Raw genomic sequence first — 21,518 nt, forward strand, 5'->3', positions numbered from 1 at the left:
GTGTGTGTGTGTGTGTGTGTGTGTGTGTGTGTGTGTGTGTGTGTGTGTGTGTGTGTGTATGTATGTATGTCTGTGTGCATGTATGTCTTTGTGCACGCACGTGCGTGACTTTGCACCTGTTTTGGTGAGAGAGTGAAACACTATTTGACTGTGTGTGTTCGGTTGTATGTGTTTGTGCGTATTGGTGCACGCGTGCGAAATGCAAGTGTGTGTGTGTGTGTGTGTGTGTGTATGTAACCTACGTGTATGAGAGTGTGTGGGCGTCTGGGTGGGTGGGTGGTGCAGCTCTCCAGAAAAGGGACGCTCAAACAGAGAAATAGCGCAGAAGGAGAGCCCCTATACGGACCGCATTTCAAGAGGTAATTTGCATATTGATAGGCGCCACCATCTATTCAGTGTGCTAGCGAGCTGGGCAGTATGCACGTGAGAGGGGACCCCCGAGAATGCGCTAATGAATAGAAAGGGAATCGGATGTGGGGGTACGTGTTTCATGGACAGTATATGGGCAATTACACTCGACTACAATGACAGTGAGTATCCTCCCGTGCCAAGAACCTCCCTATGGTAGCGTATGACGGCGCTAGCGTCTGTCCGTATCGCACTCCTGAGATATACGCTTCTTCACGTGACATGCCACTGTCTGATCTTACACCTGACCGTGACAGGTCTTCGACCTGGAGGACCTCAGCGCCATTTAAAGCCATTTCATGGCTTTAAATCGACCTGACGTGTGAGTTTCATGGCAAGAATAGAAATAATAGTTGTTTGGTTCGTGCACCGGGTGAAGACTACTTTACACCCTGCAAGGTTCCCGCCAGAGCGAAAGACTCGCAATCTAATGCGTGTTGCTTATTCAATTCAACGCACAACTCCAGCCCTCTCCCATACCAATGCTATTGCTGAATAATCCTTCACAGTTTAAAGTTTAGAGTATTATCTTCTGTCTCTCTCTCTCTCTCTCTCTCCCTCTCTCTCTCTCTCTCTCTCTCTCTCTACCCACGCCTCTGACTTCTCCTCTGTTGTCTCTTTATTTTCCTGTTTTTTGTAGCTTTTGTGTCTTCCTCCGACCGAGGCCGTCAGTCAGCTGCTATTGCCGCAGCATTGTCGACTCTGTGTTTAAAGTATTGTCACTCGCCATCGACTAATGACTGTCTTTGTCGCTGGAAATTATTGCAGAATGTTCGCTCTTTGTGAGCATACTTTTTTATGTTTTCCTTTTTTTGTTCTAGGGAGAGAGGTTATAGGGAATCTTTCCCACCTATTTGTTTATGCTTTTTTTTGTATCAGTATGGATAATCTGTCAGCAGTGTTCTGCTCACTTCCGATGTTGACAAAAGTATCGTTTTTCCCCTTTATCAAAATGTTTTGTCAATGACTTTATCACTCTTTTCTTTTCTCTCACTCTACCTTCCATCATCTCCTGCTCCCGTAAGAGACTCATTAAATTTAGAGCCTTTGTTCTTTACCTTTAGATTCCCCCTAAAATCTTAACGTATTTATATAACCTTCTTCCTGCCTCTTTTTATGTTGTTGGGTTCTTTATAGGGGCTTTTTGTGTGTGTGCATATTTGCGTGTGCATGAATGTTTGCATGCCTGCGTGTGCATGTGTGTGTTTGTGTGTGCTTGTGTGTGTCTGTGTTACAGTGGTCACCATAAGAGCGATACTTCTCTATCCACCATATTGCAAAGTTTCCACCAACCCAACTACCCCCAAATCCACACACACATACAATTACACAATCAATCACCTGTGTTTTAGGCATAGCCATGGTTAAGACCCCCCGGTCCAGCATTAGCCAGCCCTTATGGACATAGATCTGCCTTGTGGACATACAGTGCCTTGCAAAAGTATTCACCCCCCTTGGCATTTTTCGTGTTTTGTTGCCTCACAACCGGGAATTAACATGGATTGTTTGAGGATTTGCATAATTTAATTTACAGAACATGCCTACAACTTTGAAGATGTTTTTTTTTTTATTGTGAAGCAAACAACAAATAGGACAAAATGACAGAAAAAGTCAATGTGCATAACTATTCACCCCCCTAAAGTCAATACTTTGTAGAGCCACCTTTTGCGGCGATCACAGCTCCAAGTCGCTTTGGATAAGTCTCTATGAGCTTGCCACATCTTACCACTGGGATTTTTGCCCATTCCTCCTTGCAAAACTGCTCCAGCTCCTTCAAGTTGGATGGTTTGCGCTTGTGAACAGCAATCTTTAAGTCTGACCACAGATTTTCTATTGGATTGAGGTCTGGGCTTTGACTAGGCCATTCCAACACATTTACATGTTTCCCCTTAAACCACTCAAGTGTTGCTTTTGCAGTGTGTTTGGGGTCATTGTCCTGCTGGAAGGTGAACCTCCGTCCTAGCCTCAAATCACGCAGAGGGGTACAGGTTTTGCTCAAGAACATCCCTGTATTTAGCACCATCCATCTTTCCCTCAACTCTGACCAGTTTCCCAGTCCCGGCTGCTGAAAAACATCCCCACAGCATGATGCTGCCACCACCATGTTTCACTGTGGGGATGGTGTTCTTTGGGTGATGCGATGTGTTTGGTTTGCGCCAGAGATAGCGTTTTCTTTGATGGCCAAAAAGTTCAATTTTAGTCTCATCAGACCAGAGCACCTTCCTCTATACATTTTGGGAGTCTCCCACATGCCTTTTCGCAAACTCAAAACGTGCCATTTTGTTTTTTGCTGAAAGTAATGGTTTTCTTCTGGCCACGCTGCCATAAAGCCCAACTCTATGGAGCGTACGGCTTATTGTCGTCCTATGTACAGATACTCCAGTCTCTGCTGTGGAACTCTGCAGCTCCTCCAGGGTTACCTTAGGTCTCTGTGCTGCCTCTCTTATTAATGCCCTCCTTGCCTTGTCCGTGAGTTTTGGTGGGCGGCCGTTTCTTGGCAAGTTGCTGTTGTGCCATGTTCTTTCCATTTGGTTATGATAGATTTGATGGTGCTCCTGGGGATCATCAAAGATTTGTATATTTTTTTATAACCTAACCCTGACTTGTACTTCTCAACAACATTGTCCCTGACTTGTTTGGAGAGTTCCTTGGTCTTCATGGCAGTATTTGGTTAGTGGTGCCTCTTGTTTAGGTGTTGCAGCCTCTGGGGCCTTTCAAAAAATGTGTGGATATGTACTGACAGATCATGTGACACTTAGATTGCACACAGGTAGACATCATTTCACTAATTATGTGACTTCTGAAGGTAGTTGGTTGCACCAGAGCTTTTTATGGGCTTCATAACAAAGGGGGTGAATACATATGCACATGCCAAATTTCAGTTTTTTATTTCTAAAAAATAGTTTTATGTATATATTTTTCTCATTTCACTTCACCAACTTAGACTATTGTCTTCTGATCCATCACACAAAATTCAGATTAAAAAAATATTGAACTATAGGCTGTCATGTAACAAAATAGGTAAAAAGCCAAGGGGGGTGAATACTTTTGCAAGGCGCTGTAGATCTGCCCTGTGGACATAGATCTGCCCTGTGGACATAGATCTGCCCTGTGGACATAGATCTGCCCTGTGGACATAGATCTGCCTTGTGGAATAGCGATGGAGACTACACATAGCATGTGAAGAAAGAGTGAAAGAGTGTGAAGTGCTATAATGAGATGGATCGGGATGTTAATGGAGTCATTGCGCGATGTTCAATTGAAAAAGAATGTGAAAATGCTTGGTGGAGAAGAGCAAATTCTCTCTTTCTTTCCTACTTTGTTGCTGCAAGGCAAGCGATGGCCTTGTGGACATAGCGTTGGCCATGTTGATGTCGTTATTGCGTCGCCGACGGAGCAATGGCTTGCGGACATAGCTGTTAATTCAATGCTTCCATTTTTATAATGCCAGTGGGACACATGCCAGTGGCCTTTGGCATTAACATATCAGCATATATAGGGGAAGGTTTTATAGTAATCATTTTGGAGGGGGTGGCACAGACAATACCTGCCAAGAGGGGGAGAGCAATTAAATACACACAAATCCACAGACGAATACAGAGAGAGAGAGAGAGAGAGAGAGAGAGAGAGAGAGAGAGAGAGAGAGAGAGAGAGAGAGAGAGAGAGAGTGGGAGAGAGAGAATAATATGTAAAAATGACCCATCTCAACCATGAGTCAGAAAGGGACAAAGCCCACACTCAGCACATTTTCCACATCTGCAACCTTGGCGCAAAAAAAAGGCCCTCCCCCTCCCCTCAAGAGGGCCGTGGGTGGGATGTTCTTCCCGGGCACACACAGGTTCCCCGTCTGCGGTCTGGTGGGGATATGGGGGGCTCGGAGTCATCACTAACTGGCACGACGCGGTGCACACCCTCTAGGTCGGCACTTTTCCCAAGTCTAGCGTGTGAAGCCATTGAAGGCGACCCACAGCCGTAGATGCACGAACTGCGCTTTCCCAGAGCGTCAGATCTGTCATTCTGAAGCCAGGATCAGATCCCTGTGTGCGGAGAAGAGAGCTGGTTGTATTCCTGCTGTTCCAGTGATTCTGAGAGAGAGAAAGAGAGAGAGGGAGAGAGAGAGGGAGGGAGGGAGGGAGGGAGGGAGGGAGGGAGGGAGGGAGGGAGGGCAAGGGCGCAGTTGTGAGATTACCAAATGAGCTTGGTCTCTTTCTTGGAAATGTTCCGATACCTCTGTCCTTAAATGAAAGACAAGGGTTCAGATTGGAACGACTCCATATATTAACGTCACAAGTTAAATGTACACACACACAGACACAGACATACCCACAGACATACAGAGACTGTGGGTGCATTCAATCTTTTTCGTTAATATTGGCAGTGGTGTGTGTTTGTGTGTGTTTGTATGTGAGTGTATGTATGTGTGTGGGTGTGTGGGTGTGTGTGTGGGAGAACATTTACCTTTGACATTAATATAGGCAGTAATGTGTGTGTGTGTTTGTGTGTGTGTGTGTTTGTGTGTGTGTGTGTGTGTGTGTGTGTATGTGAACATTTACCTGGGACATTCATCTACGGGGAGTAGTGTGTGTGTGTGTGTGTGTGTGTGTGTGTGTGTGTTTGTGTTTGTGTGTGTGTTTGTGTGCTTGTCTACCCACCTGCCTCCCAGCAAGAGACAAAGCGATAACTAGTTTCAAGCTAGCGCTAATAGATGCCTGCTGGGCTCACAATTGGTTAATGCATACCTTCTTGATAATCACAAGGGGAGGGAAAAAGTCCTTTTGTCTTCATTCGTATTGGATGTTTGAATTTCTCATCAGCTCCAATCTGTCATCTGTAGTCATTAAACATCTTCTGAGATGCTCCGACACAATGGCAGCCATTTTCTCTTTGTGTCTGTACCAAAGGGATGTTTTTATTTTTGTACATTTTGCCTGTCAGAAGATAGCCACCACCTTGTGAAAGTAACTTTGAAATGTCATCCATGCATCCAATTATTATTATAGATGTGGCAGGGGACCACCGTGTGTGTAGAATGATAATACAAAAATCATGTCCCCGCTTCTCTTACGAAAGTATTTTAAATTTTCTCTTTAGTTTTTATAGCACTTATCGCAGCACCCCTTGAAGTTGGAGTGAAAATATTGTATTTTACACCTTCATTCCAACTTTATGCTCTGTATTATTGCAATAATCATGAGCAATGCAATATTCAAAACTTTATTACTTGTTGACGACAGTCTGGAGTGTTTTTTTTTTTCACTAAGGGCGTTGCTCAATCGCTTTTCAGGGCACAAACATATTTCCTGGTGCTGCGGTGCAATTAGGCCTTTATGTCCCCATTACCTCAGATTCCCTACGGAACATCATTAAGGGTAAACATATTTGAATATTTTTTAATGTTACACCCTATGCTGATGTGACTGATGGACATGGAAATGAAGTGCATAATGTTTTAAGGATAGAAGGACGCAGTGGTGTGTGTTGAAGAGCCAGGAAATAAAATGTTAAAGAAAATAAAATGCGGCGCCTTTTCTTTTACTATCTTTTTTACTGCGGGCAAAATATCCCCATTCATATATAAACGATGGAAAGTATAGTATATAAAATATAGAAAAGTATACAAAAGACAACCGTCTTTAAATTATGCCATATATACAAATGCAGAACATATAAATATGTGCTGCAAACACGATTAGTGTGTGTGGATATCGCAGAACAATAATGATATTCCGGGGAAAAAAGAGGTACGACTTGAGAGAGACAACTAGGATAAGCAGAACAGGTTGCTCCCTAGTTGCTCCACTACACTGCTCTGTATGGCAAACTACATCCACCGCTCCTGTTTTCTTGATGCAGCTGTCTGCTTTGTCTCGTGGCGCCGCGGTCCCTGTCGGGGAAATCATTTTGAGTGTGCAGCTACTGAAAGCCTTCAAGGCTGATATTTTTTCATTGGACTTGATTGGTTCGCAAAGTAATTGTTGGTATGGGAGGGGATTGTTTGCATCATCTTGTACGCATCATCGTGTTTGCATTATCCCATTAGCTGTGACCTCACAGGCAAAGAAAACGGCTTTGTGGTGCTGAACAGGGCTTTGCATGTGATACTTGATAATTATCTATATATTTGTACATATGTATGTGTATAAGTATATATATTATATATATATATATATATATATATATATATATATATATATATATATAGGTAGATAATGTGTATATATATATGTAAAATGTATTTATATATATAATGTATTTATGTATGTGTATATGTACATATATATAATATATATATATATATATAGATAGATAATGTGTATATATATATGTATAATGTATTTATGTATGTGTATGTGTATATATGTGTATTATTAATAAACAGGTTACTAATGCTATGGAGCCTGCATAAGGCATAACGCCTTTGCAGAGTGCATCTCATAGGAATGCATGTTTACAAAAGATGATGGGGATGGTAGATTCTGGCGACACAACGATGTGAATGTTTGTTTTTGGAAGATTTTGTTCCAGAAGGCTTGTGTGAACAGAGCAGAGCAGGCTGCGAGTAAGTCTTCACTGCTCCGCAGAACAGAGGATGGGAGGTGGGCACACTTTGCTTTTTATCCGCCTTTTGGCCTTCTGTAGGGTCCAAACTTAGCCGGCATTTCCCTGCAGCGAAAACAGCTTTGTGGATGGACAGGATACGGATAGGAAAACACCTATTTGGATCCCCAACGAGTATCGGTGACGTTTGAAACGAAAGCAGGGTTTCTGCCTTTGTCAGGTAGATTGGACATCGTCCCTCGGTCTTGCCTGTGTCCGTCCCTGAAACCATTGGAAACCGGTGATCCAGCAGAGCCAGGTTCACCATGAAAGGACCCTGCTGCTAGGATGACTCATCCTTCTTTGTATTCTTCATGGCATTTCGATTCCCTGAATTGTTTTTATGAAGAAATAAATGATAAAAGCCTCTCCAGTATGACTCAATCAGCATTTATAAGGTTCATAGTGGTGCTAAACGAAAAGGTTCCATACATGAGCCATTTGGTTGCAGTCTTGGGTTTTGAGGTTGACTTGACGTCTTTTAGTTTTTTTTTAAATGTATGAGCTTTTGCTGTTCTTCTCAAACGACATACAAGGAGGGATCCCCCACCCGGCGTTCATGCTAAAGTTTTCTTATTTTTTGCCTTGCCCTTTGGGGGGCTAGGGTTATTGGTAGTCATACTTATATGGCCCCCAAAGCCCTTTGAGACCGTCACTGTGATTAAGGGCTGTGGAAATAAAATTGACTTGGCTTGACCTCTGCTGCTAAGGGCGTTTTATACTCGCTGTGGTACCCCCTCCCCACCATCTCTCTCCCTCTCTTCATCTTCTGCATCGTTTCTCCATCGTCTCTCTCTCTCTCGTCTCTCAATCTCTCTTATTTAGCTGTGGACGTTTGTGTGTGAGTGTGTTTTCCGTGCCTCTAATGGCCCCTTTGGTGCCTCATCTCTATTCCTGTTCCCTCCTCCCCCAGCTCGGACACCCCTCAGAGGGCCGTTTTCGCCGGCAGCATGCAGCTCCTGGCTGGGATCAAGTTGTGCACAGGCAGGGTCCTCACCAACCACCCTCATTACGAGGACCGCGACCTGAGGGAGCGGACTAAGCAGGTAACGTGGCGGGCCCCCTACCTGCTACTCTCACTCTGCCTTATTTTTAGGATTTAAAAATAAAACCCTAACCCTAACCCTAACCCTCATCTATTTAATTATCTTCTTGCATAGCTTCTCATCCAGTGTTTCCCCCAGCACTGTATGGTTAAGGCTGTATGGTTAAAAAAAATAATAATAATAATAATAATATGTATATATATATATATATATATATATATATATATATATATATATATATATATATATATATATATATATGTATATATTTTTTTATACATTGGCCTTAACAACAATACGGCCCTGCCTTGACTACCAATGTATAAAAACAAAATATATTATTATTATGTCATCTATTTCTTCCGATCTATCGATTATATTTATTACATATTTCATAGATTCTAGAACGATATATATACACGTGTAAACATTTTCTCTACTCTTTTTTTTATTCTTCTGTGCTCACTTCTTTCCTTTAATATTCAATATTGTTCAATATTGTTTTTATATGCCCGTTCGTTATCTACTTCTCTTGCGTTCGCCCCTTTTTCTGCCATCATGTTTAACGCGAGTCCGGCTCGTCGCTGACAAGAGACAACAGTCCTTGCGAACATCCATTGTTTTGCCATCAGAAACATATATAGATAGATTGCATACAACCATAGAAAGCATTAAGTAAGATAAGTAAGTAAGTAAGATAGCACCATCACCGCCACGGCTATCGGGGGGGTGAGCGATAGGCCTTGCGCTCTTCCAAACCAGGAGCGATGTGCAGGAAAAACGGAGGCGAGTGACCTCCCGGTGATTGAGGAGGAAGTGGAGGACATGTGTTACACTGAGGGATATGGTTGCAAACGAGGAATACATTGTGCATGGAAAATAAGTTGATAAAATATGGATAGTAATGCGCAGGGAGCTTGCCAGATGATCATTATCCGCATCCCTGCTGTGTCGGTAATGGCGGTAAAGCACAGCCCTGAGTAAGATACTGGATAATTAGTAGCTACATCCATATCATTAGAATTGAATAATACATACTGACTGTTGGACACAACCCAAGTTTGAGCATAAATATATTTTTTGGATCGATGGATGGACGGATAGCTAGATAAAAACATTTTGAATCCACCAAAATTCCTTAATTTGTTGTTTTACAGTACCACAGTATAACCGCCAAAAGTGAATCGGTTCTGGGGCGGTTTCTGGTTAACTTTACCAGCACGGCCATCCTTTATTCCTTCATTAGCCTCAAGTAGAGTAAGTGTCCCCAGCCTGTCACTGTTGGAGATACTTCAACAGAGGCAGGCTGGGGCTTTCATCCCGCTGGGAGGGCAGGCCAGCCCCCCACGCTCTGCTGGACTTAATAGTTAGTCTTGGTTCAAAGTATAAGAGCCTCGGCTAGCGGCCAAGAGATGTTTGGAGGGTCTTTTGTCTGACTGTGGAGGGGCAGATAACACACCGGCATGTAAAGAGTCATAATGAGGTGTAATTGGGCTGTAAGGCTTCATGGTAAATTAAAAAGAATGGGTTATGCGGTTGTGCCCCTTTTTTCTCTTTCTATCCCCCATTCATCCTTTATCTTTTCCTCTCTTTCTTTCTCTTTCTTCTTTTCTCCCTTTGTTTCTTGTAAAATGTCATCACCAATAGTAGATTCATGAGGGGCTACATTAGAAACAAAGTGTTGGAGACTTACTGTGTCTATTGTTCTGTGTGTGCGTGCGCGTGTGTGTCTTTCTGTGCTTGCATGTTTGTATGCGTGTGCATGCGTGTGTATGTGTGTGTGCGTGCTTGCACCCATTTGTTTGTGTGTTTGTGTGCATGTGTGTGTATGTGTGTGTGCGTGCTTGCACCCATTTGTTTTGTGTGTTTGTGTGTGTACGTGTGTGCATGCATGTGTGTGTGTGTGTGCTTGCTTGTGTGTGTGTGTGTATGTGTCTGTGTGTGTGTGTGTGTGTGTGTGTGTTTCTATGCGTGCGTGATTGTGTGCGTCCATGTGTGTCTGCCTGCATGCGTGCGTGTGTGTTCCGTGTGTGTGTGTGTGTGTGTGTTTGTTTGTATGCGTGTGTGCGTGATTGCGTGCGTCCATGTGTGTCTGCTTGCGTGCGTGCGTGCTTGCGTGTGTGTGGTTGTGCGTGCGTGCGTGCGTGCGTGCGTGCGTGCGTGCGTACGTGCGTGCGTGCGTGCGTGCGTGCGTGCGTGCGTGCGTGCGTGTGTGTGTGTGTGTGTGGGGGTGCGCCTGGGCCAGGTGTACCAGGTGTATGCGCAGCGCTCCCCAGAGGAGGTGCACCGGGTGCTGCGGTCGGCCGGGGCCGACTACGTGGTGCTGGAGGACAGCGTGTGCTACGAGAGGCGTCACGCACGCGGCTGCCGCCTCCGGGACCTGCTGGACCTGGACAACGGACACGTGAGTGGAACCCCCGACGTACGCACGCGTGCATGCTCCGCAAAAACACAAAAGCAAAAACACAAACAACCTCACCCACACGCAAGCAAACACTCACTCGTGCTCAAACCCAGCTGCGGACACATGCACACACATGCAAAAAGTAAATGCACACGTCTTCACACACAAATGTGGACACACAGCCTCGCACACGCTCTTACAAACAAACAAACACACACACACACACACGCACAAAAAACCTCACAAACACAAACACTCGCTCATGCTCAAACACACAAACACAAACACGCACATGCACTCTCACAGACACAAAATCATACACACACACACACACACACACTCACACAAACACACATGCACAAGCAAACGCACACATCTTCCCACACCCACACACACACCCACCCCCCAACCTTATGTAGACCCTGCCTGTGCGCGGGTATGTGTGCATGCCACTTGACACACTTTCAGTCCGACCCCTTTGAAATGTTCCAGACGAACACAGGGGACCCCAGATCAATAGCGGCTCTCCTCTCATCTCAACATCACTCGCTCGTCCTCGTCTCGTTTTCTCTCACTCTTTTCTTTCAATTTCCATTTAACCCCTCCCGACCCTCCATAACACCCTGTCGCCCCCCTTTTCGCCTTGTTCCACAAAGATCCTGAAGTATTGCTTGTGTGTCTAAAAGCGCGTCAGCCTGTGATTGTTTTGCTTCCTGCAAGACATTCCGCATGGATTGCGTTTATGTGTGCATGTGCGTGTGTACTGTCACATTTTCACAAGTTATTATCAATTATGACTCTTAACATGGGTCTTGACAGTATCTTAATACATATGAACAGATAGTGGTGGATCCGAAATGTGTGTACTTAAGAATTCCACTTTTCCACTTTGATCCACTTTATACTCGACTTCAGAGTAACTGTAATACCTACAAAAAGCTTGAGGCACGATCATCCACATTACATGTATTCACATTTTTTCTATTAAGCAGGTGTTTCGATTTACTCTAGTTTCATCATTCTCCCTCTAAGCATGAACCCATGGGAATTAGGTTGACTTTGCCTATTGAAGTGAATACAAGCATTACGTTCATTTAAACAGGTGCTGATGAGACCGGGTGATTTTAGTGCGTCCACAATTTTTTGACTGTTTGACAGTTTAGAAGAAAAGGAGAATGATTTGGATTGGAAAAAATATGTTTATTACTTTCCTTGAACAGCCTTGTAAGAGGTGGAACCCACAATTCATATGACTTTATATGACTAGTTTAATGGTATTTTTTATCCATTATTCTTTTGAATTGTTAGTAGGTAGTAGATATAGGGCCCTATTTTAACGGTCTGAAACGCAAGCGAGAAGCGCCAGGCGCAAGTAGCTTTGCGGGCGGTTCTATGGCGATGTCGCTATTTTACCGGCGCAAAAAATGCGCTAAAAAGGGTTGGTCTGAAGTAGCCTAATTACCTGTAGGTGTGGTTTGGGCGTAACGTGCAATAAACCAATGAGAGTGCCAGCTCCCATCCCCTTTAAGAGCCATGAGCGCATTTGAATCTGACTAGTTGATATTTTGACGCGTTTGCAGTCTCCAATGAGACAGATGCACATGAATTTCAAACTTCAAATGGCTCAGTTTATGGCCAAATAATATGGCCTAATTCACACATGGAATAAGGTTTTCTTCCACAACTTCAGAAATACTGAGTCCTCAAATAAATTTCGGCAAAGAAAACTTATATGATATAACATATGGTATGCGGTAACTGTGGTTCTATTTAATGATACACGCAATACATTATAAACATCGTTTCTTATCACTATTGTATGCATTATCGTTATTGACTTGTGTTCCTAATATGCATGTGTCCCCCCGTTATTATACATTGCCATGGACTGTATTATGTGTTACGTGTTTAGTTTGCGTGTGTTTAAACAGATGGACATTCATTAATTATTTTACACATACACACACGCTCGCCCGCATTCATTCATTCTTTTTTTACCACTCACTCGCGGTAAAACAATGTTTTCTCATGAACAAATACTCATCAATCCTAAAAGTTATGGGCATTTACACGATATCTGTGTCAAGAAAATATGTGTTTGCTGTACGGTGTTTGCAGATGCATTGATTTAAAAGTACAACTTATTACCGCTGTATCAGCTGTTCTTTCCCAAATAATTTACGAAGAATGTGTGGCTAGGCAGATGAGAGAAGAAAAGTGTTTGCGCTGGGTGCACAAGCAACATTATGCACGCACCCTTAAAATAACATCTGAACAACGCGCCACTGACTTTAAACCAGGTATTTCCTGGTTTGTGGCGCAAGTGGTTTCTGAAACTGCAAAATAGCACCAGGGAACGTTTGCGCCAGAACACGCCTCCTCCTTTCGCCGAACCGCCCCTTGGGGCGCAAGATCATTCCCTAATTTACCGACGCGTGGCGCAGGAGGGTAAAGAACACTCTGCACCAGTTGCAAACTAGCAACGACACATGCGCCAGTGATTTAGTCAATTGCGCCGAATGCAAGATAGGGCCCGTGGTCTGTATTATTACCGACCATTATTTTAAATTGGTATTATTTGTATTTGTTACTGTTATTTTACACCTTTCATTGCTTAAGAATGACCTTGTTTCCTGTTCCCGTTCTCTGGCAGATCATGGATGGACCCGGAGAGAACGATCCCGACCTGGTGCCCGCCTCCAATCCGCGGTTCTGCGAAGCAGTGAAGACCGACTCTCCGGTGTACTCTGCTCTGTTCACCCAAGCCTTCCGGAATAAAACCTTCCACGTTTACCGGCTCAAGAAGAAGCGAAAGAGAGGCGCCAAGAGCGCCGCGGAGCCGACCCGGACACACTAACACGCGGACAGAGAGGTGGAAGAAATGAGGCAGGCATCTTCATGGACAGCTAAGGAGAATGATCAAAGCCTGGTCCTGTGGAATGGGAAGTGAGTCTGGGTTTGTTGTGATCCCTTTTATTTAATTGTTCGCTAACCTTTCGCTGGCCGCTTTTCAGCCCTGGGAATGTTTTTTTTCGGTAGATTGATGGAACATGGTGGGAGGGAAGTCCAATTAAAGGGCTGTTCCCAGAGTCTACAAGGCTACCTTTCTCTCTCTCTATCCATCTATCTTTTTCTCTTGCTCTCTCTGTCTTTTTCTGTCTGTCTCCAGCTTTCTCACTGTCTCTCTCTACTCCCAGTAGAGTTTTTTTCATATTTTAATGGTGTAATAGAATCCTTTTGAAACAAGGTCAATTATCAAGCTTGTGGTTTGGCAGGCAACAGTTTGCTTTTCGTGTGATACAGTATTAAGTGCATTAAGTACTGTCTTTTGTTTAAGTTCCTTTGCTGTGTTTTTAAATAGGCAAAATGACTCACCATGAAAGGTTACTGTCTGTTTAAATTCTTCATTTGGCTTTAACATCCTAACTACACAGCATTTTCTCACTGCAGATAGTGACTAATTTTTCTCATCCTCCTTCAGTCATTTACATATTTTGGGGTAATTGGGCATTTTTGATCCACAGGGTAATTTAATTGAACTAAAAGCACTCAGCCCTCCATATATTTGTGTTGAAGAAGCTAAAAAAAACAGCCTTATTTTGATGAATGCGCTTTGAAAATGACTAAGACTAAATTAATTCACACATTAAGAAGCTCTGCCAAGGCACAATGTTATAATTAGGAATTGGAAATCCTGAAATGCACACATTGAACAGTGTCCAACTTGAATCCCTCAGGTGGTTGTGGTAATGGTGGTGGTGGCGGCAGTGGTATTCATCTGTGAAATGGACTACTATGCAGCCATTGGAGTAACAAACATTAGCTTAGCGTTGCTAAGCCTCTCCGGGAGGTGTGTTTGCCGGGACTCGGTGAACGATGGAGAGGAAAGGAAAAAGACTCGGAGACGCGTCTTGCATGTGACTATTTACTCGATAAAACCCCGTTGTCAACGCAGCCCAGACCCCTTATGTAATCTAAGGCATGTCAGCTGTTTGCCGACCGCTCACACAGAGAAGGAATCTTGGGCATACACACAAACACTCACCGTGCTTGCGCACACGCACACAAACACACGCACATAATGAAAGTGGAGTCGACAGTTGGTAGGCGCCCAACTGCGCTGATTCCCTACTGAGCTCCCAAATGTTTTGGAGAGAGAGAGAGGTAGAGGGAGGGAGTGGGGTGGGCGAGGGAGAAAGACACCAACAGAATAACGGAGAACGAAAATGTCCATGTTTGAATAGAAAACACCTCACGGTTCCCTTGAACCAAAGGGAAACGGCTGAAAGGTAGGAGCTATCTGACAAAGGGAAGGTGGTAAGAGATGGGATCGGTTTGGATTGGGTATAAAAATAAAAGAGAGGGACGTGTGTGTGTGTGTGTGTGTGTGTGTGTGTGTGTGTGTGTGTGTGTGTGTGTGTGTGTGTGTGTGTGTGTGTGTGTGTGTGTGTGTGTGTGTGTGTGTGTGTGTGTGTGTGTCAGTGAGTCAGTAATTACAGGGCTGGCTAGTTGAAGTTGCGTTCAAAAGCCCACATGCTAAGATGTTTGCCGCCCCCGTCCCTTTTATTCTCGTGTCCCGCTGCCTACATGAGTGCACATGCAAATCAGTGTCCCGTCTCTGATGGTCCGCACCGCCGCCAGCACACACACCTGCGTACCAATTTAGAATACAGGCTTTTCCTTTTTTTTAAGGTGGAAAATGTGGTATTCACTGTTATTGTGAGTGAGTGCTGTGTAGATTGGCGCCAGTGACGGCATTGAAATGCCCCAATCAGAGATCACTGTGAAATAACGCCTTCGCTCTCTCGCTACGGCTCCTGAGGAAGATTTTTCATTCGGGACGTGTCGGATTGGTATAATCGAGATTGGCTGTTTAGTGTGTGTGTTTACCTGCCAGGAGCATACTCATGTAAATTGTAATTTCTTTTATTGTATTATTTTCCTTGTTGACATTATTGATTTGCGTACGTATTAATGGGTATCATTTGAGGCCTGCTGCTTCTGTTTTGAAAAGATAAATGTTGTTGGTGATTATTTACCGTGTATATATTTCAACTCTCTTGGGGATGGGGGATATTTGCAGTTGTGGTACACCATCGTTGCGCAAACTTCAGATGGAGGGCAGGAAGTGAAATGCAGAACGTCAAGCATCAGTCCTCTGTTAATGAAAACAGTGTGGAACCAAATGTTTGAGAACGATGTCAGACAAAATACTCCAATGTATTGAAACTAGTCCATATTGGTTTAAAAATAATGATTTATCAAACGATAATAATGATTTACCTGCTAGCAAGTGAGGAGACATAGTAAATTACCTTGGGCTGTCGCCCAAGTACTTCAACAGAGCTCACATGGTCAGCATTCAAAAGCCAGGAGCCATGTCACTTATCTGTCAATGGGTTTAAGACTTCCTGCCCTCAATCTCATATTTGCTCCAGTGGTGTGACGTCACCTGCAAAACAAAACAACCTATTAGGAGGTAATGGGAATATTTGTCAAGTGTTACTGGGTGTTGCGAAACGACAATGGCACTTTAGGGTGTATTGTGCCAATGGGTGTATTGTGCCAACCTGTATTGTGCCAAATGAGGTGCCATTGTTTGCACAGCTATAGCAATGGCTCTCCCATTGTTTAACAAGTTTGACTCGATTGTTAGAGAAAAGTTTTGGTGTAAATACGTCACACTGGAATCCAACCACAGGGCTATCATTCCGCCTAAGTTTGAGTAAATGGGAATCAGCGAATGCAGTATCTTGTGTTTGAACAGCAGTGATGATCAAGTGTTTGTTTGTTCAATTCAATGACTTCTCTCTGTCTTCTGTTTAGTGTTTTGGAGGAAAGCTCGTCAGAATCCTTTCGTTAGGATGGTACCCATTCATTTCAAGATCCTGCCATTAGTTTGGAACTTTGCAGCGGGGTCTTCAAATGAATGCAATTGGATTGTCTTCATGTTGTGGTTATGTGAGTGGTAATAAAACCGAATTCTGTGCGTACAGAATGGAGTGCAGTCCTTCAGCTTCTGATTGCAGTCCTTCAGCTTCTGATTATATTGAGCTTTAAGCGACATAATACAACTTAAGAGAAAACTACAAGGCTGAAGCTGAAGTAATACTGGCGAGGTTATGGAAGTTAAGACAAAATGTACAGTTTACAGTTTGTAATGAACACCTTGGAACCTCTGAGTATAATGGTAACGTTATTTTTGCTTCTGCGAGTCAGTATGTAATGTCTCCCCATACTCATTTCTGATTGGCCAAAGGAGGCTGTTTCAGAGCATCTAATCTTTTTCTTTGCCTCTAGTTTACATTTGATTTCACAGGCCCTCTTTGGAACGGCAAAGAACTCTTTTAGCTCAGCAACGTGTACGCCAGTGCCTTGAAATGTATTTTAATCTCACTACAGTTGCCAGTTATTTCTTGCCAGTTAAATGGCTGCATTATCCAGATAATCCACTTTACATTGGTTAGATTAACACATAAGCAAAGTCTCTCATTAACTGTATTGCCGACAATAGCGGGAATAGTGGATCCTTGAGTTTGTTAAGAGATATAGAAACATGTCCACCCTCAAATAAAAACCTTACTGCCTGCATCTATAGCATCCTGACCGCAACCAGATTGGCAGGTTCATGCATGATCGTTTGACCTTTAAAAAGCACAGCTATCGATTCAAAACCTAAATTGCATGCTGGCACAACACGTTACCATTCAGTTGATGGCTTATCTAATGGAGAGTCGATGCTGTTACTTGCGGGATCTTGATCCTGTCTCATTTCCTCATTAGACAAAAATATTGTGATAGGATTAGTCTAATAATCAAGTTACCTGGTCTGGCACGTTTAGACAAATACATTGCAATATATATGTTGTAACAGAACATTTGAATGATCCAGAGATCAGTGTTTTCTTAGTTTTTTTTCCTGTGTTTTTGTGTTAGCATTTGTACCAGTTGTATTTACATCATGTGCTCAATTAAAGTATTTTTTAAGTGATCATTTATTCTGCTTTTGTTGTAATCTCTGTCCTTTCATATCCATACCATTTAACACCTGTAGCACACGACCCTAAGAGACTCCTGTCTCTGTTCTACTCTATGTACCATATAGTGGCACGTTTTCTTGCCACTATCTAATCCAGTTGTGGTCCAAAACCCAATCGGTCATGTTGAGAAGCAGGCTTCAAGCCAAGCACGTATTTTTCTAAAAGCCAGAAAACCTGATACCTTTGCCAACACTTACCTATCAAATATCATATATATATTTGCTTATTCAATAAATTGCATGTACTCAAAATTTTTTCTTGTACTTTTTGGGTTGCAGCTTCATTGCGGAATGCACTTACTGTACTGTAGGTCGTTTTGGACTAAAGTGTTTTTTGCTAAATAAGAAATCCTTAAAATATAATAGTGATTTCCTCCAACCCAAACCTATATTTTCTATAAAAGTAACCTGAACCTATAATAAAAATTGGAACCCTGATAACACCATTTACAATTTAACTCAAACTCAACACTTCATAGCCACTCTGCATCGACTTTCTCAAACCGCACTTGACATTTGCCAAAGTAAAACACCCTCAAAGGGCAGGAAATTTAATCTTCTTGTTTGTTAAATCTACCTAAAGGTCAGGTGACCAAAAGTAATTGTGTCTCTGTGTGTTTCTTTGACTTTGCTCATCAACTCTTTGACAAGGGGGACAGCCTCCTACCTATTAAACAATGGAGTTTATGACCGATTAGGCCAAATACATATTTAACAACCCGCCGAAGCAGCTAGCACTTACTTAGCCTGATTATGCTAATCCTTCAACCTTCCCTCCAGACTTTCCTCCCAAAAAGAAAAACATTCAGGGTTTAGCACAATCACTGGTGCAAATAGATGAATTTATTGAGAAAAAATATTGAAGCAAATACAAAACAACTACATAACCGTTAAAAGCTCATCATCAAGATAATGATTAAAAAAGATATGTTCATATTTATAACATTTCTCTTTTGAATCGTGACCCATATAGTGCTTTTCATGATAAAAATCTTTTTTTCTCTTTTTGAACCCATCTTCATATTTACACATAAGGTAAAAAAAAATAGGACATTTTTCGCACACAATGTCAGCATCCAAAACACAACACTTAAGAAGCCATTGTATGGTACAAATGATCGCAATGAAATAAACAACCCTCCCTCCCTCTCCTGCGAGGCGCAGTGAGAAATTCCCATCAACTCGCCCGTGTATTCTGACGGCGGTGGCTTATTTGACACCATCTGCACATCTTGGTTTACATTCCCAGTGTTTACGTCTGTCTTTGCCCAATTGTCAATCCTCAAATAAAACTATAGTGTGTCTGTGTCTGGTACTTTTTTAATCAGTACAATGAAACTTTACCCCGTTGACAAATCTCTCTCTTGGAGGATTCATTTTATGGAGCCATCATTTGGCCTCAGGCTCCAAAAAAAATAAAAAGAACAGAGAAAGTGAAAGCCACAAGTCACAAATGGACTCCTCTGTCTCTCTCACAATCCCTTTGTCGCCACAGCGTGACAGGATGCCATCGGCTCCTATTAGGATTAGCGGCATGATGTGTCTTCACTCAGCAACTCACTCAGCGGCTCTGACCCTCTTTAGAACTCCTCTGCCAGCAGCGTGCGCTGAGCAGGAGGGGAAAAGGAGGGCCGTAATGAGTGACTATGACTCATCACCACTTAGAGCCGTGACAGTAAAAACACCTAGTAAAAAAAAAGCCCAGGTTACATCTCTTTAGACGCATGTGACTGAGCGATGGGGGATACGGTTTGAATCCCGTTTTCGTGACCGACTCGTTCACCTCTACAGAAAGCTGCCCTTAATGCTTTCTCTGGTCGATTGAAACCCAACACTTATAACAAACCTGTTGTTTCGTTAGATCTTCAAGTTCACGGCTATGCTCTTTTAAAGGCTTAAGCTACGTGCTCAAGTCAGCCATGTAAATTTTGACAGTGTTGATTGGATACTCATACTATGCTCTCCTTCTCACCCTCATTTCGTCCGCCAACCCCTTTTCTCTCTCTTATTCGCTGTCTGCGTTGTAATTATCGCTCTTTCTCTCACCCTCTGTCTGAGGAGCTAAGGAGAGTAGTTTCACATTTTTGAAAGTTCATTTTTGCCATCACATTTTTTCCCCTCCCTTTGTCCACGTAGGTGTGGGCCTAGGTCACTGAACAAGCTGATAATTGTAATGCAGTCCGGCCAATGAGAATGAGAAGCATGTAGCATAAGACATCCGTATGACCCCTCATCAGAACAAAACAAAATTACAGACTTTATTTGCTTTCCACCCACCATTATTGCACTGTTTCAGTACAGACACAATGTAGTGAAAAATAAATAAAGATTTGTGTTTGTGCGTGTGTGTGTGTGTGTGGGGGTGGGGGGAATTGAATGCTACAAATGTCTTACCGCTTTAGGATAAATACAGCTTTGCTGTCTTCATTATAACGTCCTACCCTCGCCCTACTCACAGAGTAAAGTCACCTTGAATACACTTGCAGCGGCCGCATTCCAATCGCAGACACTTGCCACGCTTCTCCTAGTTGCTTGTTATGCCCTAGGAGTTCCAGCCCGGGGAAAACAGCAGCAGAGGTAAGTACTGACTCTTCTGTTTTTTACCTGCTGTCCACAAATCTCCCCTAAATTCCTTTCTTTTCAGTTCTCCTCTCTTTTTTCTTTAACACAGCTGTGTTTTTAAAGTCCTGTGTGTCTCCTTCTTCATGAGGTGTTGGTGGACGGGGATGGAGGAGGAGGACGGGTGGTGGAAGATAAAATGACGAAGGGGGGGGACTCCAACAGTGATGCCTGCCAAGCAAGGCGAGAGGCAAGGGAGGTTGGAGCCTGCAGGGACGTTAAAAAAACACCCAGATACCCAGCACGCGGTTTTAAACCCTTTTAAATAATAATGATAAATACATACAAGGCAGAAAAACGAAATGCCCACCCTACCCTCCTCCTCGCCCCATTACAGCACATTAAAAACAAGCTGTATACAGCGAAACAGCACGACTGAAGCTGCACATCCAAAATCCAACAGGCAGTGTGAAATGTGTCTGAAAATATTTTCACCACACCCTCTTATCACCAACATCAACCCCCGCTCCGCCACTCCATTTGAATACATCTCCTGGCCACCTTCTTGGTGAAATGTTTTTGTAAGTCAGCGCGTCTGATTCTGATTATGTACAACAGATGCTAATGCGTTAGCCCGGTCTAGCTAGTGCATTTGGAGCCAGGTGGGTAGGGATTCTGTTGATTGCTATGAGTGGTAACAGGTGTACTTGCCAGCCCGGACCATCAATTCTAGTGAGATTACGAAATGGTTTTCTGAATTTTGGATTTGACGTTCAATTATGTTTAGGTTGTCTTGTTGGTTGTGTTTTGCCACTTGTCCAATGCTAGGGATGCACCAATACTAGTTCTTTTTTCTGTTTTTTTGGGATACTAGCGTAATAGCATTTGAATAATGAGATTCATGGGTTAGAAAGAAGAATGTTCATTGTATATGGTTAAAAAATATATTTATAAAACACATATTTTTTATATGTTATTATATATATAAATGTTTGTTCTGTGTTTGAACCAGATATACTTTTGACAAAACCTCCATTAAGCTTAAATAACACAACAACAATTATTTAAATCCTTTGTTTCCTACGGGGTAACGGCTCATTTTAAGGAAGCTAAGGAAGACTAATCCTGTATTATGTCCCATTTTAGAACATCTATATATTTTTTGGTGTGTCTATGTGTGTAATTGTATTGCTACAGAACCCTTCTTCATTGATGTGTGTGAATTGTTTTTTGACTAAACTAATGTGTTTTTGTTCTTCAACCCTTTATTCTCATTAGTTACTTTTAAGGCTTCTCCCATAGATTTGTCCATTGTGTTTTTGTCTGTTTTGGGTGTGTGTGTGTATTGCATCATATGTGTATGAGTACACAGGTAGAGTATTGATGTCGATACCAATAGGTCTATTGATATTTGGACATCCCTATCGAATGATTTCTTTCAGCTTATGAATTCCATCCGGCATTT

General features: G+C 42.8%; 1 protein-coding gene across 1 annotated transcript in view; it reads left to right on the forward strand.

The window, feature by feature from the left end:
* dpy19l3 (dpy-19 like C-mannosyltransferase 3) overlaps nucleotides 1-13,312 on the forward strand; it is a gene marked incomplete at both ends in the record, with an annotated part of 33,090 nt that extends 19,778 nt beyond the window's left edge. Inside the window, 3 exons of the mRNA XM_079736204.1 lie at nucleotides 7,919-8,051; nucleotides 10,297-10,455; nucleotides 13,109-13,312. Of these exons, the coding sequence (XP_079592330.1) occupies nucleotides 7,919-8,051; nucleotides 10,297-10,455; nucleotides 13,109-13,312 (496 nt within the window). The remainder of the gene's footprint in view (nucleotides 1-7,918; nucleotides 8,052-10,296; nucleotides 10,456-13,108) is intronic.
* Nucleotides 13,313-21,518: the final 8,206 nt, after the last annotated feature.

The sequence above is a fragment of the Pollachius pollachius genome (assembly GCF_949987615.1).
Source record: "Pollachius pollachius genome assembly, chromosome: 5".
Taxonomy (NCBI): domain Eukaryota; kingdom Metazoa; phylum Chordata; class Actinopteri; order Gadiformes; family Gadidae; genus Pollachius; species Pollachius pollachius.